At 44.9% G+C, this 13,311-nt stretch overlaps 1 protein-coding gene across 4 annotated transcripts in view; it reads right to left on the bottom strand.

Moving 5' to 3' along the window:
* The window catches only part of ARNT2 (aryl hydrocarbon receptor nuclear translocator 2), a 151,156-nt gene that overhangs the window by 89,422 nt on the left and 48,423 nt on the right, over nucleotides 1–13,311 (bottom strand). For all 4 annotated transcript variants that reach the window (XM_080980361.1, XM_080980362.1, XM_080980363.1 and 1 more), the window contains exons 4-5: nucleotides 8,789–9,002; nucleotides 5,641–5,854 (exon numbers count right to left, since the gene is read on the bottom strand). In XM_080980361.1, the coding sequence (XP_080836487.1) occupies nucleotides 5,641–5,854; nucleotides 8,789–9,002 (428 nt within the window). The remainder of the gene's footprint in view (nucleotides 1–5,640; nucleotides 5,855–8,788; nucleotides 9,003–13,311) is intronic.

Raw genomic sequence — 13,311 nt, 5'->3', positions numbered from 1 at the left:
GACTGGGGTGGTGGCTTGACAAACAGCAGCAATTATTTAATCTTATTCCTCTTACTTTTTCAAATCTGGAAAAGCCTGGACACTTCCTTGGGGAACTGCCTATATGATCCGAGAGCTCACAGAGTATCTGTGCTAAGGGAAACCAAAAAGGTAGCAGGTTTCAGAGTTCAAGGGCATCCATACCTCTCTGTCCTGGACAAAATTGCTGAATAATTGGCAAAAGAGGGCAGGGAGGGGGTTCCCTCAACCCTAATAGCCAATACAGGGTTATATGGACCAATGGTTGGATCTGGTAAAAGACAACTACTTTTGTAAATTATCATTTTCCTCTACACCAAATGGCATCCAGGAGGAAAAAATCACAAGTGTAGAAACAGCATTGGAGTAAACAATATTTGCAGAAAAGGTCTTATTTGATCTTTAAAAGGACAACAACAAAGCTATTTCCAAATTTCCATCTCTGGTGCTATTTATTCAACAATGACTAACAGCATCCTCTATATAGCATCCTTTTTTTCTGGCCTGATGTTGCAAATTGCTTCGAAGTTGCTCCGCTGATTAATTAATCCTGCACCACGCACAGACAATCTGACTCCACGGACAACATCTGGATTCTCTCTGGGTGCACAAACTTTGCTTGCTAACAGCATTCCTTGCAAGCTGGACATAAAACTGAACCCGGGTGCAGCTGTTGAAGCTATCAACATCTGCAGTTCTCATGGTTTCCAAATGGAAGGTTTCCCCCCCGCCTCTTTGTCCAGATCTCTGCAAACTCCCTACTGTTTTACAAGGCTCAGATTCCAATATTACAGTCTAATGCTTTTTGTGCAAAGTCACTGCAGAACTTATGCTCTTTAATTCAATAAAAGGCATCTAATCAAAACAAGCCAGTCTTCACTCTCTATCACTGTTTCCATTATAAAAGCTTATTTCCTGCTATAGCTCCTCACAAAATAACTGTGAATGGGGAGCGCAATCAGGCTCGTGCCAAGCAAAATAAGATTGGTTAAATCTGCTTAGTCATGCTTTTCAGTTGCACAATAGGAAAAAGGCGCAGATACTTTACGTCTTTGATCAACTGTTTTCCTGAAACTTAAACCTATCAAAATTTCTCCAAGGAGACACTACAAAGCCACAAGCTTGATTAGGGGAAGAGTTCACAAAAAAACCCCACATTATTCTCCTTCAAAATTAATCCAGATGGCATAAATCATACACATTAATATGGATTAGAATTATTTCCCCCCATCAGTCCTTGAAAACCAGCAACTGACACTAGCCTGCTATAAAAGAACACTCAACGTGGTATGTCCTAGAAGAACATGGAAGTAGCTGTCTTGCACAGGCGGATGAATTGTCATTTAGTCTAGTAAGGGACAGGGAACCCGTGTATCTCCAGATGTTGTTAAACTCACAATTCCCATCAGCTCCAGGGATGATGGAGAGTTTTAGTCTGGCAACATCTGGAAGGCCACAAATTCCCCACTCTAGCCTACTAGAATCATCTCTTTCTCATGAAACTCCTTTACATATTCAAATCTTCTGAGTCTCTGCTCTACATTCCCACCACCAGTTGTGGTAAAGGAAACAGGTAGTTGAGACAGGACATTCTTGGTGGTGGCACCCACTGTTTGTTTTTAACTTCACCATAAGCTGCCTTTGGATTTTTTCATGAACAAAAGAGGTTGAAGGTAAGAATTCCTTATATAAACACATCCAGAACATACAGAAACATGTTTCACTTCTGAATTATGCTACCTGCCTTAATGTGCTTCACATATATTATCTTTCCAAGCCTTACAAACTGTTCTCCCCTTGCGGAAGATCTGAAAAAAGGCTCAGGGTACTGGCTTAAGGGAAAGACCATTGTTCACGGGCAGGATACCTTCAATGAAAACAAAATGTCTAAGGTTCAGGAGAAGGGCCATAGCAAGACTGTAAATAAAATAACCAACAGTTCCATTCTTACAGCACTTGGGACATGCCTTCTCAGGTTCCACGTCAAAGCACTGCTGCAGGCAGAAGAATACCAAAAACTGAACCCAGTTGGTTCCCTGAATGGCCTTTATATCCTGAATAGCTGCCAGTTACAGAGAAGCCTTTGAGCACATTCAAGTTTCCGGCAGCCTGTGGAGAACAGGACTTGTGTGTGTGTGTAAGTAAGGAAAGAAAAAAGCCAAAAGCAAAACAAAACAGCTGGCTACACAACAACATGCTCTTCTTTCAAGGCTTCTGCTGACCTTTCCTTCAGTACAAAACTAGTTTCCCTGGGGGGGGGGGGAGTATGAGAAAGGCCCAGGGGCTGCCCAAATGGTTTGCCAAAGTTCCGAATTCAGGCATCCACGCAGCTCTCCCTTCCGTCCCTCCCCAAACCATTTTATTTGATATCGTTAACCCCACTGCTCTCCCACAGCTTGCCAAACCATAGAAGTAGAAAATGAAACAGTTGCTTATACTACCCATTTAAATGTTTCAGCAGTTTCCCCAAACCGGCCGCTTTAGCCCACGAGAGCATGCTGGAACAAGGTTCCGTTCTCTATGGACAACTGCAGTGCCATCACTGCAGTGGACATCATGTGTGATGGACAGGGCCCCAAAAGACAAGTAGGTCTTTTCCACTGTGCTCCCGACAAAACCTACTTCCTGAGTAGATGGAGTCTAAAGGGAACGGGCCATAGCTTAGTGGCAGAGCTTCCGCTTTGCATGAAGAAGGTCCCGGGTTCAATCCCAGGCATCTCCAGGTAGGGCTGGGAGAGACGCCTCTCTGAAACCCTGGCTAGCTGCTGCCAGCCAGCTGTAGAGGACACTGAGCTAGATGGTCCAGTGACCTGACTCTGTGTAAGGTCAGATTTCTCCATCCTTGAAGGACAATTTGACCGGAAACGAGGAGATGGTTGTGATGCTCCACCACAAGGTGTGGTGATGGGCATGAGCTCAGAAGTCTTTGAAAGGGGAATTTAGAAACTCTAATTTAGGAGTGGGGAACCTGTCGTCCTCCAGTTGTTGTTAAGACGACCATTCCCATTAGCTCCAGCCAGCATGGCATAGATCAGGGATGATGCAGTAAGGGACTAGCACAATCTGCAACATGGATGGGAAACCTCCAGCCTAGGGAAGAAATGTGGCCCTCCATGTCTCTCTCATAGAATCATAGAGTTGGAAGGGATCCAGAGGATAATCTAGACCAAGCCCCTGCAATGCAGGAATATGCTAGGGCTGGGCGATATATCGTCCAAAACCCATTTGAAGTCCATTATCATATCAATTTCATAGTTTTTGACCTGGCAGTATTTCATGAATCATGATGTGTGTGTGCTTTGCAAAAATCACAGTGTGGGATGTTAAGTTGTGGGTGAACATATCAGACGACACAGCGATTCTTCAAACAGCTCTTGTTTATTCACAGACCAGAACAGAACTGAACTGAAGGGTTCAGCCAGCCTGCTTATATAGAGCTCCAGAACAACGTAATTGTAACAACATTCTGTAACTATCCAATCACTGAACGTCTCTTTCGATCCCTTATTTGCATATGTGGACCTGAACTATCTACAGTATCCCCCTGCTGGCCCAGGGTGAGAACTTCAGTACATAACACGGGACAAACCATGAAGCCAGTCAACACCTCGACATAGCTCTGTCCTTATTTCAGACATTGTGATGTTTAGCTGGTGATATATCATTGTAGGCAGCCTGTGGTACACAACATGGATGGGGAGTCAGTGTGGTGTAATGGTTAGAGTGAAGGGTTAGGACTGGGCAGACCCAGGTTTCAAACCCTGTCAATGAAGCGGAATAAGAGACCTTGGGCCAAGCCATTCTCTCTCTCTCAGCCTACCCTACCTGGAAGGCTTGTTGCAAAGACAATATGAAAATGATGAGGACCATGTAAACGTCTTTAAGCTCTCTGAAGGAAATAATGTAATAAATAAAATGAACAGAAGCACAGAAGAAAACCCAAGGCTGTGTTAACATATACAGCATAGGGAAGAGAAGGAACGCTTACACTGCCAGAGCCACATGTGAATCTGAATTGCCAAGAATTAGATCTTTTCAAGCCCTTTTATAACTGCCTGAAAGAATTTTTTTACAGCAAAAACAGACTAAGTTCAAGGTCACAATCATAAGGAAAAGGAAGTTAAACCCATAAACAGAATATGGAATCATAAAACGAAAAACATGTACACAGATCTAGAAAGACAAAAACACACTCTCTCTCACACACAAACACAATTAGATGGAAATTCAGTCACGGAGCCAAGTCGATGGGAAGGCAGTAGCCAAAATAAACTTGAGACAGTGGCTAAGATAAAAAGGATAACCATTATAAACTACCTACATCAGCATTAAACCAACAGAAAGAAAATGTCAGAGTGCTCCTTTGTCCTCCTTGACCTGAATTTCCCATTAAAACCACAGAAGAAAAGACCTATCTTGTCCCCCTTCTTAACGGCAAACAATACATTAGATTATTCACACTTAAAAAGAAAAAAGAACAATCCCACAAAACAACTTGCTTAAAACTTGCTTATTTAGAAATAAAATGTGGTTATATCAGCAAAGATGGAGACTGATCGTAGCCAGAGAGGGAGGCAGGGGAGGGAGATGAGAAACCCAAGTAACCAATTATCTAAATTTTCACAATGAGGAAGAAAGCAGAGAGATGCAGGCAAGAAGCATGGACATAGCCATGATTTATTGGGGGGTGGGCAGGCTTCATGTTAGGAGGGGAAGAACCTTAGTTAAGTATTTTTATTTATTTATTTATTTATTTGATGGGGGAACCAGCTACCTCCCTGCCTACGCCCATGGTGAGAAACAACAGTAGCCAAAGGGTAGTGTGTGGGGCAGAGGGAGAATATGTTCAATTTACAGTCACACCTTGAAACAGGCATGCCTCTGGATCAGGGCCCTGCACCTGCTTTTTCTTCCAAAGAAAATTGGCATTTTTAAGCCTTTTCTTTCTCTAAAAGTGTGAACAAACTGGTTCAGACAATAATATCTTGGCTTAATAAGCAGAGATAATGCACAAACCTTTTGTTTGCACATGGAGTGCCTGTAACACATGCAGCAATTAAATCAGGAAGCCTCGGCCATAGTTTTCCATTTTATCCTAACTAAGAAATGGTGGTCATCAGCTTTGGTTACCGACCACAGCTGGCTGCAGAAACCAATAGGAGGAAACCTTGATGGCCTTGTATAACAACTATCCTAAGGTTGTTTCCTTGACTTGAGCAACTTGTCAATGAGAGAAGATGACGAGCAGACTTGCCTCATCGACTCAAGAACCTGACCATCAGGCCTGTTTGGACCATGTACCTTGTGGTTGGATTACTGGTTGGGGCATTTCAATGTGGAGGGGGGATGACCATACCATTTTCCTGACCCGGTCTTCTTTTCTGCTATGTGGCAGCCTCTCTGCGCTAGGCCACAGCCTCACGGCTGCCATTTTGTGAACAGTGCCCAAGGAACATTTGAAAATTCCCTTCAAAATCGGCAACATTCAAAGCAAAGATGCCAGAGCACACTGGAATATCACACAGAAAACAGCCAAAAACTTTATACTGCTTGAAAAGAAAACAAAGCAAGTTCTGTCCTGAATGCCAAGCAATAGGTGCACAGCTCAAGGAAACAGCTGACCTGTCATTGAGTTCTCGGATGTGCAGAGCTGCTCCCTCAGCTTTTCCACGTCATCGGGGTGAACCTGTTCATAGAGAGTGCTTCCAAACCACTCTGACTGGGGCTGGTTGAGAACAGGAGTGACAGAATCAGACACGTAGATCACTCGGCCTGTCTCAGCAGCAACAACAAAGAGGAAGCCATCTGCAGCTTCAAGGATCAGGTGTTTCAGTTCCTTGCCAAGAAAAGGAGAAGAAACAAGTAACTTAGGGAGCAAGCCTAAATAAAGGAAAAGCAAATTTTAACAGGAGTGCATAATTATTTCTGTGTTACTTCTTCTCAATACTGCATTCATTTCCATTAGCAAAGGCCGGCTTTTGTCGGACAACGTATTTGGATAAAACTGCAGTAGTTTAGTGAATTGCTTTGTTTTACTCGCATTCAGTTTGTCATTCCTGTTCACTGGGCTGCATTCAATATTCCCTGTCCACTTTCGCAAGGACATGTATTAATGTGGCTAAACAGAGGAACACAACACAGCAGCTGTGCACATGGAAATTTGTTGTGTTGTAAACAGCTTAGGGATTTTTTTCTTTAAAACATAAAGCTGTGTGGAAATGAAGTTAATAATAATACTAATAACAATAGCAACAACAACAACAAGAGCAAGTCAGGAGATCAAATCACGTTTCAAATGTAATGTGCTGGCTTGCCTGTAAGCCAATAGCTACAGTTTCTGGTTACACATGTAACAGGAAACTGTGGTTAAGAGCAGAATCCTGGCTTGTTCACTTGAAGAAAGGAGCACTCTTTGGGCATGGGTATGTAGCTGCATATAGCTGAACAGACTTCATTTATACCCTGGCTTATTAAGCCAGGATTTGATTGTGTGAATTTGCCCGGCATCTTGGTTTGGTCATAACGCTAACTCGCTAATAGGTGGAATCTGTGGCCCTCCAGATGTGGTTGGAAAACAACTTGCTTCAGCCCCAACCTAGACAGCTTATGATGGATCCCTGGCCTCACAAAAGTCAAAGGCTACAAAATAAGCAACATCTGGTGGGCCATGGGTTCCCCGTCCCTCTGCTAAACCATGGTTTAGTGTTACATGTATGAGCTCCCCCTCCCCTCCCTTCTGTAAGGAAATCATAAGCTTTTGTCTCCAGCTAACCACAGTTTGCAATTATGTGCAAATCTGGAACTGGGGTTAGTCTTACCTGTGGCATCCCCAACCCCCACTCTTTTACACATATACAATCTTCTCATTTGGATCAAATGCAGGGGAAATAACTCTGGGCCACAGATGAAGTCACATATGTTTGGCTTACCTTACTGATCTCAACGGATGAAGAAATATACCAGTGGTTTTCAACCAGTGTGCCCGGCACCCTGGGGTACCTTGAATGATGGTCAGGGGTGCGGCAGTCAACACCAGCCTCTATCCCTCTTTCCTTCCCTCCCTCCCCTGATGCCTTCTTGTGTCTCTGCCTCCCAAAGGCTTGCACAGCTATTTGTTGCAGCAGCCCTGGCTACAAGCTACCAAGGAATGGTGCCTCTGGGGGTGGCCAGGGGGTGCTTCCCAGGGCCCTGTGGGGGCAGTGTGAGGAGGCACCTCTCTTTGGGGTGGGGGAACAGCTCAGAGACTGGGGGGGGGGGCAGCTGCAGCTGCCCAGAGGATTCCCAAGGAGAGGGAAGAGGAGGCTGAGGGAACCCTCCACAAGGGAGGGTCTTTGAAAAAGGGTGAGAGGTTACCAGCTCTGCACGCAATGGGTGACAGAACTGGGCTCCTGAGCCCCACAGGGGTGCCGCAGAAAGCTCAAGGGAGCCATGGACTAAAAAAAGATTGAAAACCTCTGAAGTATACAACCAAAGACTTAACTATGCAGAAGCCATTTCCCAAAACTAGTGATAACACAATATTGCTAACAAAACTAAAACTAATACGAAAAGGGTGGCACTCATTCGAGCTCAACCCACAGCAACCAAAAGCTCACTGCAACGACAAAGATTTTTTTTATGGTGCTTCTGAAAATGCTGACATGTGTCTGCAGAGGAAGGGAGTATTCCACAACTGTGGAGCAGGTGTGGTAAGTCCCATGTGCACATGAAGTCCCCTTCATTTTACCTTATGTTTTTAATGCAGACTAAGATGTTTTATGCACATGCCGCCAGACCAGGAAGTGCAAGTCTGGGGCTACACATTCTCATGACCCCTCTGATGAGGTTCAGGCAACTTCCTTGTGGGGAGAACTGCCAGTACCTTATTCAGGATCCACCCTGGCACCATCCTCTGACCCAAGAGAAGGAGCCCCTCACAGTACACCCAGCCTCACAGAAGTCTAAAACACAAGGCAATGGCCCTATAACCAGCCAGTCAGCTCTCCCAGGAGTTGGAACCTACTATACTCCAAGTACGATCACCCCTCTAGCCTTTGTTAATTTGTAGAAATCGCCTCGCAATGCAACATAGCAGTGATGTAGACCTCTCTCCCCCTGCTCCCTCAAATACAATTCCATGGAGCAAGGAAACCAAGGCATGCCATGACACGAATAATACCATACAGAAGAGGGCTGGGGTAATACGGGCCTGTATCTAATGTTCTCTGCTAGTGCAAGGGCTCATTCACAAGCAGACGGGTGAATTTCAACACTGAGCAACAGGGGAGCCAAATGCAACAGGTGCACACATGGAAACCTGCTGCACAACAGATTGCACATATTTCGCAACGAAACTACTGGCATTCTCTTGCACAATGACATTCCGCTAGCTTAAAACATTTCACACCAGCAGAGGTAAACCGCTAAGTTACTTGAACTTAGCGCTACACCAGAGACAGTCCCTGGCTGACATTTTCCTTGGCAGCTGTGTGTTTTGTATCACACCACCCCCAAGTATGGCAAACATCTGCATCACACTAGTAGATGGAAAGACTAGTAGACTGGAGACTGAAAGGCACAGGGGTTCGAAGGGCAGTTTCCACCCACTGCACAACAACAAGTCTAGATCTGCCATCCCGTCCGGGAAGTGCAGTCAAAGTGGGGCAACCTTTGACTGCGCTTCTCCGTTGGTGGCAAACAGATGCTTGCTGCCGTGAGTGTGAAACTGCACTGAAGGCTCCCACCCCTTCGTTCAGGGCCACGGCCTTTTTCCCCAAAGAAAGCCACCCACCTGCTCAGTGAGGAAGGAAGGCTTATATGCTCCATCGGTAGATTTGTTCCCAGTGCCCCTCATGGACTTCATGTGTGACACTGCCATGCGGAGAATGGTCAGCTTGTCAGGTTTGCGCGCCAAGGCGCTGCAGGTGGGCACCATGTCAGAGAGCTCGGTGATGTACTGGGTCATCTTGTTCCTCCTGCGTCTCTCGATCTCACTATGGTTCTCCCTAAACGCACATAAGAAGGAGCAAACCGAGAGAGAAAGCGAGATGCTGTCGGTAAAAGATGCAGTGCTTGGAAATCGTTACAATAGTCAGAGCACGTAGGAGGGTTGCGTCCCACTCGAGCATGGCCAAGAGACGGAGAACCAAAAGGACAAGGCTACGGAGAGTGTTGGGAGGTCCATTCTTAGGGGTTCCAAATATGTTCTATGGGACAGGGCAGAGCTTCCCAATCTTGGGTCTTGAGTTATTCCCATCATCCCTGGCCACTGTTCCTGCTACCTAAGGATGATTAGAGTTGCAGTCCAAAAACAGCTGGAGACCCAAGTATGGGCAACCCTAGGCTAGGGCAACTTTTCCCAACCAGGTGTCCTGCAGATGTTGGAATACTACAGCTCCCAAACCCCTTTTACCATGCTGGCTGGGCTGGTTGGAATCCAACAACATCTGGAAGATACCACGTTGAGGCAGCTTTAGCACCATCCCAGTGATGACCCTGCATTTATCCTGGTACAGCAGGGATGGGGAACCTGTGGTCCTCCAGTTGGTGCCAGATTTCAGCTCCCATGAGCCCCAAACAGTATGACCAATGGTCAGGGATGATGGAAGCTGTGGAGGGTCACAGGTTCCCACCACCACTGTGTTACAGCCTTCTTATGGCTGCCATCCATTCTTACAAAAATAAGCAATGGTTTGGGGACCAAAGGGACCTTTGGCAATGGGTGGTCCAATTTCCACCAAGAGGGAGAGATTCATTGCACCTCCCTCCCCTGCAACACAGGTCAATGTCCCAGCCTGTCCGAGCCATGCCATGTTGGTAGAAAACAAAACTTATCGGGGCACCTTTCACTCAGGGACTTTCGAAGCGCATTGCAAGGTAAAGCATTTTTGTGTCTTCCATTTTGCATTTTGGGAAAACTAAGGCAAGCAACCCCAAGCCTAGTGATTTCTTACAGGCACAGGAGCACGGATGGAGCCCCCCCGTCCACAAAGCCTGGTTTTTTTAATGGAGGAAGTAGATCCACGTTCACATTTACTTGTATGGGCAGATCTTCCTCCTCCACTGAAGTGAATGGTGTGGGTCTCTGCAGGCCGGGGAGCTCCATGCGTGCCTTGAAGTAAACACGGAGCTCGACATTGAGACAATAAATTGGTGAACACTTGGGTCACGTAACCACTTCAAGTCCAATCTGAGCTGGTGGGGAGAGAAGGGAACCAATAGTTTCAAAGAGAGCTGTAGGATTACAAAGCTTGAAAATGAAGCTTTGAAACACTTATAACTAGGACTCCCCATACCTGAGCCAATCTGTCCAGCGAAACCTTATATCAGTTGAAAGAAATATTATGTTCCAAGCAAAGTGAACTCCATGCTATTTTTTAACTGCCCCCAGACAACCCAGATAAGAAATTCAGTGATTAAGCAGTATCAAAATAGCCTAAATGAAAAATAAATAAATTATGCAATATGAAAAGTCAAATTCTGCAACATGCATAAATTATACAACTGAGCAGATTTTATTTATATTTTAGTTGCATAATCCATTCTAGTTTTGCAGATCACAGGGAGGGGACAGGAAATTATGGAAAGTGGTGAAACTCCAGGAAACCTAAGCAAGACTAGAAATCTTTATCTCATCACCCCTTCAGCTTGCAAGGTTTATTCAGGCGTTGCCCTTTCTCAGGAAGCGCAATTCTGCACCTAATCACATATTTTGCGCTTTTTGTGCCACCACACAAAATGGCCATGTGCCCAGAGCCACACAGGTTATGATGTTCAAACTTGTATCTTGATAGTAAATGTGTTGGATTGTAAGTTCTTTGCAGGAGAGAGGCAGGGTCAATAATATTGGGCGGGGGGGGGGGTGTTACTCTAAAATGGCTGAAACACATTTTGCATTTTGTTCCAAGAACTTAAGTGAGGGGCAGCTATAAAATGGGGAGGAAAGGATAAAATGTATTCCAGAATTTCTGCCAGATTTTAAACATAGAATCCCTCCAGGGAGAACAAGAGAGTTCAAATAGAAATTTTCTATAAATATATATGTTTTTATTGTTTTCAGAACATATATCACAGAGGGCATTGGTGCATTATGCTGAAATGGGTACCTGTGGGCTGGGGAGATGTGAGCAGAGTGTGGGAGAGAGAGTTGTGAGAGGTATCAGAGAGGTATTAGTCTCTTGGTATACCTGAATTTAAATGCCCTGCATGCATGATAAGTTACCTCTCACCAAAACCTTTCTGCAGAACAAGACCGCTTGATTGCATCGATGGCACCCAAGCATTGAGTGATGCCTCAACAAAGGAACAAGTCAGACCACTGGTCCATTGAGCACCATACTATCTAAAATGGGTGGCAATGGCTTTCCAGGGTTCCAAACAGATCTCTCTCAGAGTCCAACCCATTGGGATTGAACCAGGGACTTTCTGGCTCTGCCACTGAACTACAGCCCTTCCTCTTACCCTTCCCTCAATAGCAGAGATCTCCCAGAGCCCGCCTTCTGAAAGCACAGACACATTTAGATATTGCAGTGACGTCTTTGCAGATCCCAGACACACCGCCCATGGTTCCATACACAGTTTCCTACGCGCTGCCTTTACTGTTAAAATCATTTTGCCTCCCCAAAATTGCTTATCCGGGTCTAGACAGTGGTGGGAAAGTGATTCGCAAGATGCAAGCAAGAAGCTAGGCCAGCTATTCACTTACTGGATGACAGTAAGTGAGCTCCTTGGTCAGCACAGAACACAACTGGTTCATCTAGCTCAGCACTGTTTACACTGACCGGTAGTAGCTCTCCAGGATTCCAGACAGGGTTCACTCCCAGCCATACCATGAGAATCATAGAATTGGATGGGAACCTGAGGGTCATCTAATCCAACCCCTTACAATGAAGGAATATGCAGCTGTCCCATACGGGGATCAAACCTGCAACCTTGGCATTATCAGCACCATGCTCTAACCAACTGAGCTACCTGGAACTGAACCATGGGACTTTCTGCATGCATAGCAATTGTTCTACAGCTGAGCGTCAGACCCTTCCCAAATGTCCCCCTATTTATCCCAGCTTTTTTACATCCATTATCTTCTGACTGTATATTATAATTGTTAACGTTCCAATATATGCTCTGGCAGTTATCCGTGTTGCTAGATGAGGTTTTTAGCTTGTTTTTGTTCACAACTTTATTTTTCATTGAAAAGCTTGGTTCTGTTATAAGACAGGCTTGTCCCTCACTGTTCTCTCAACGCCTACCTTGAGTATTTTTCCTTATCCCCAGAGATTTGATCATCATACCTGTAAAAGACCAAAAAAACACATAATAAATAAATAGGGTTACAGAGGACAAGCATGACAAAGATATCACCATGTACTCATGCTCAGCCAGATGGGCGGGGTATAAATAAATTACTGTTGTTGTTGTTGTTGTTGTTGTTATTGTTGTTAACAACAACACATCTGGCAATCTTACAATTGACTTGCCTCAAAACGTAATGGCAAACCATTGTTTAGTGTTGTGTGCACAGTCTCAGATTCACACACTCCTTCCTCTAGTGCAGGCATGGCCAAACTTGGCCCTCCAGATGCTTTGGGAGTACAACTCCCACCATCCCTAGCTAACAGGACTAGTGGTCAGGGATGATGGGAATTGTAGTACCAAAACATCTTGAGGGCCAAGTTTGGCCATGCCTGCCGAGTGCAACCATGTAATGTAAATTAGCAGATTCGTTTCCACGTTTAAAGTAACCACAGTTCCCTGTAATGTCAAAACTTGGAGAACTGTGGTTAATTTAAACCAGAGGTAGCCAACATGGCGCTCTGTCGGACCACCATAGCCATTAGCCCCAGCCAGAATGAGCCAAAGGTCAAAGGTGATGGTAATTATACATCTAGAGGGCACAAACTGAATTCCCTTAGTTTAAACTATGGTTAGTGAGTAGGCTAGGGCTATCAGCCAGCTTGCTTGAATGAACCACAGTTTAAATCAACCACAGCTTTGATGTAATGGGGAACTGTGGTTAGCTTAAAAGTAGTTGTGGTTGCTTTTCATCTCCTCCTTGCAGCTGAACCGAGGGGAATGCGGCAGCACTTGGTTTGCCGTGGCTTGTGCAAGCAACACTCAAACTATGTTATAATATTTCACCCGAAAAGGCCCAGGTGCCATTTTCAGATACTTTCCGTTGTCACACGCATCTGACTGTGGTTCACGTGAAATAACACCATATACGTGACTTTTTCAACATACAAAAGTTATCCATAGCCCCTTTTATTAAAAAGAAAAGAAAAGCCATAGGGCTTTAAAATATATTTCGAATTTTGC

Source organism: Podarcis pityusensis (genome assembly GCF_964106645.2).
Source record: "Podarcis pityusensis genome assembly, chromosome: 14".
Classification (NCBI taxonomy): domain Eukaryota; kingdom Metazoa; phylum Chordata; class Lepidosauria; order Squamata; family Lacertidae; genus Podarcis; species Podarcis pityusensis.
Note: the sequence above shows the minus strand (reverse complement) of the source record. Positions and strands in the feature narration are given on the sequence as shown.